Source organism: Penaeus monodon, chromosome 23 (genome assembly GCF_015228065.2).
Source record: "Penaeus monodon isolate SGIC_2016 chromosome 23, NSTDA_Pmon_1, whole genome shotgun sequence".
Taxonomy (NCBI): domain Eukaryota; kingdom Metazoa; phylum Arthropoda; class Malacostraca; order Decapoda; family Penaeidae; genus Penaeus; species Penaeus monodon.
The window spans coordinates 32,771,301-32,771,526 of record NC_051408.1 but is presented as its reverse complement, the minus strand read 5'-3'; the positions used below and the strand labels follow the sequence as shown (position 1 = coordinate 32,771,526).

Sequence of the window (226 nt, the reverse complement as noted above, 5' to 3'; positions counted from 1 at the left end):
AAGAGCTCTATTCTTAAAAACGCAACGAGCGAGCACAGACGTACCTGCGAGAGGCCAAGGTATATGGAGACGGTCTCGGAGACGTAGAGGAACCTGCCGTCGGCTGCTAAGGAGAAGGCGAACCCGTCGAGGCTCTGGAGGATGTGGGTGCCCTGGTGGGTCTCGAAGATGTCCATCGTCATGCCCGACATCGATCTCGGTCTGAGGTTGCCCCCGGCTGCGAGCG

The 226-nt window shown here is 59.3% G+C and overlaps 1 protein-coding gene across 1 annotated transcript in view; it reads right to left on the bottom strand.

The window, feature by feature from the left end:
* LOC119587931 (protein trachealess-like) overlaps positions 1 to 226 on the bottom strand; it is a gene marked incomplete in the record, with an annotated part of 132,256 nt that overhangs the window by 12,531 nt on the left and 119,499 nt on the right. Inside the window, 1 exon segment of the mRNA XM_037936641.1 lies at positions 45 to 217. Coding sequence (XP_037792569.1) covers positions 45 to 217 — 173 coding nt within the window.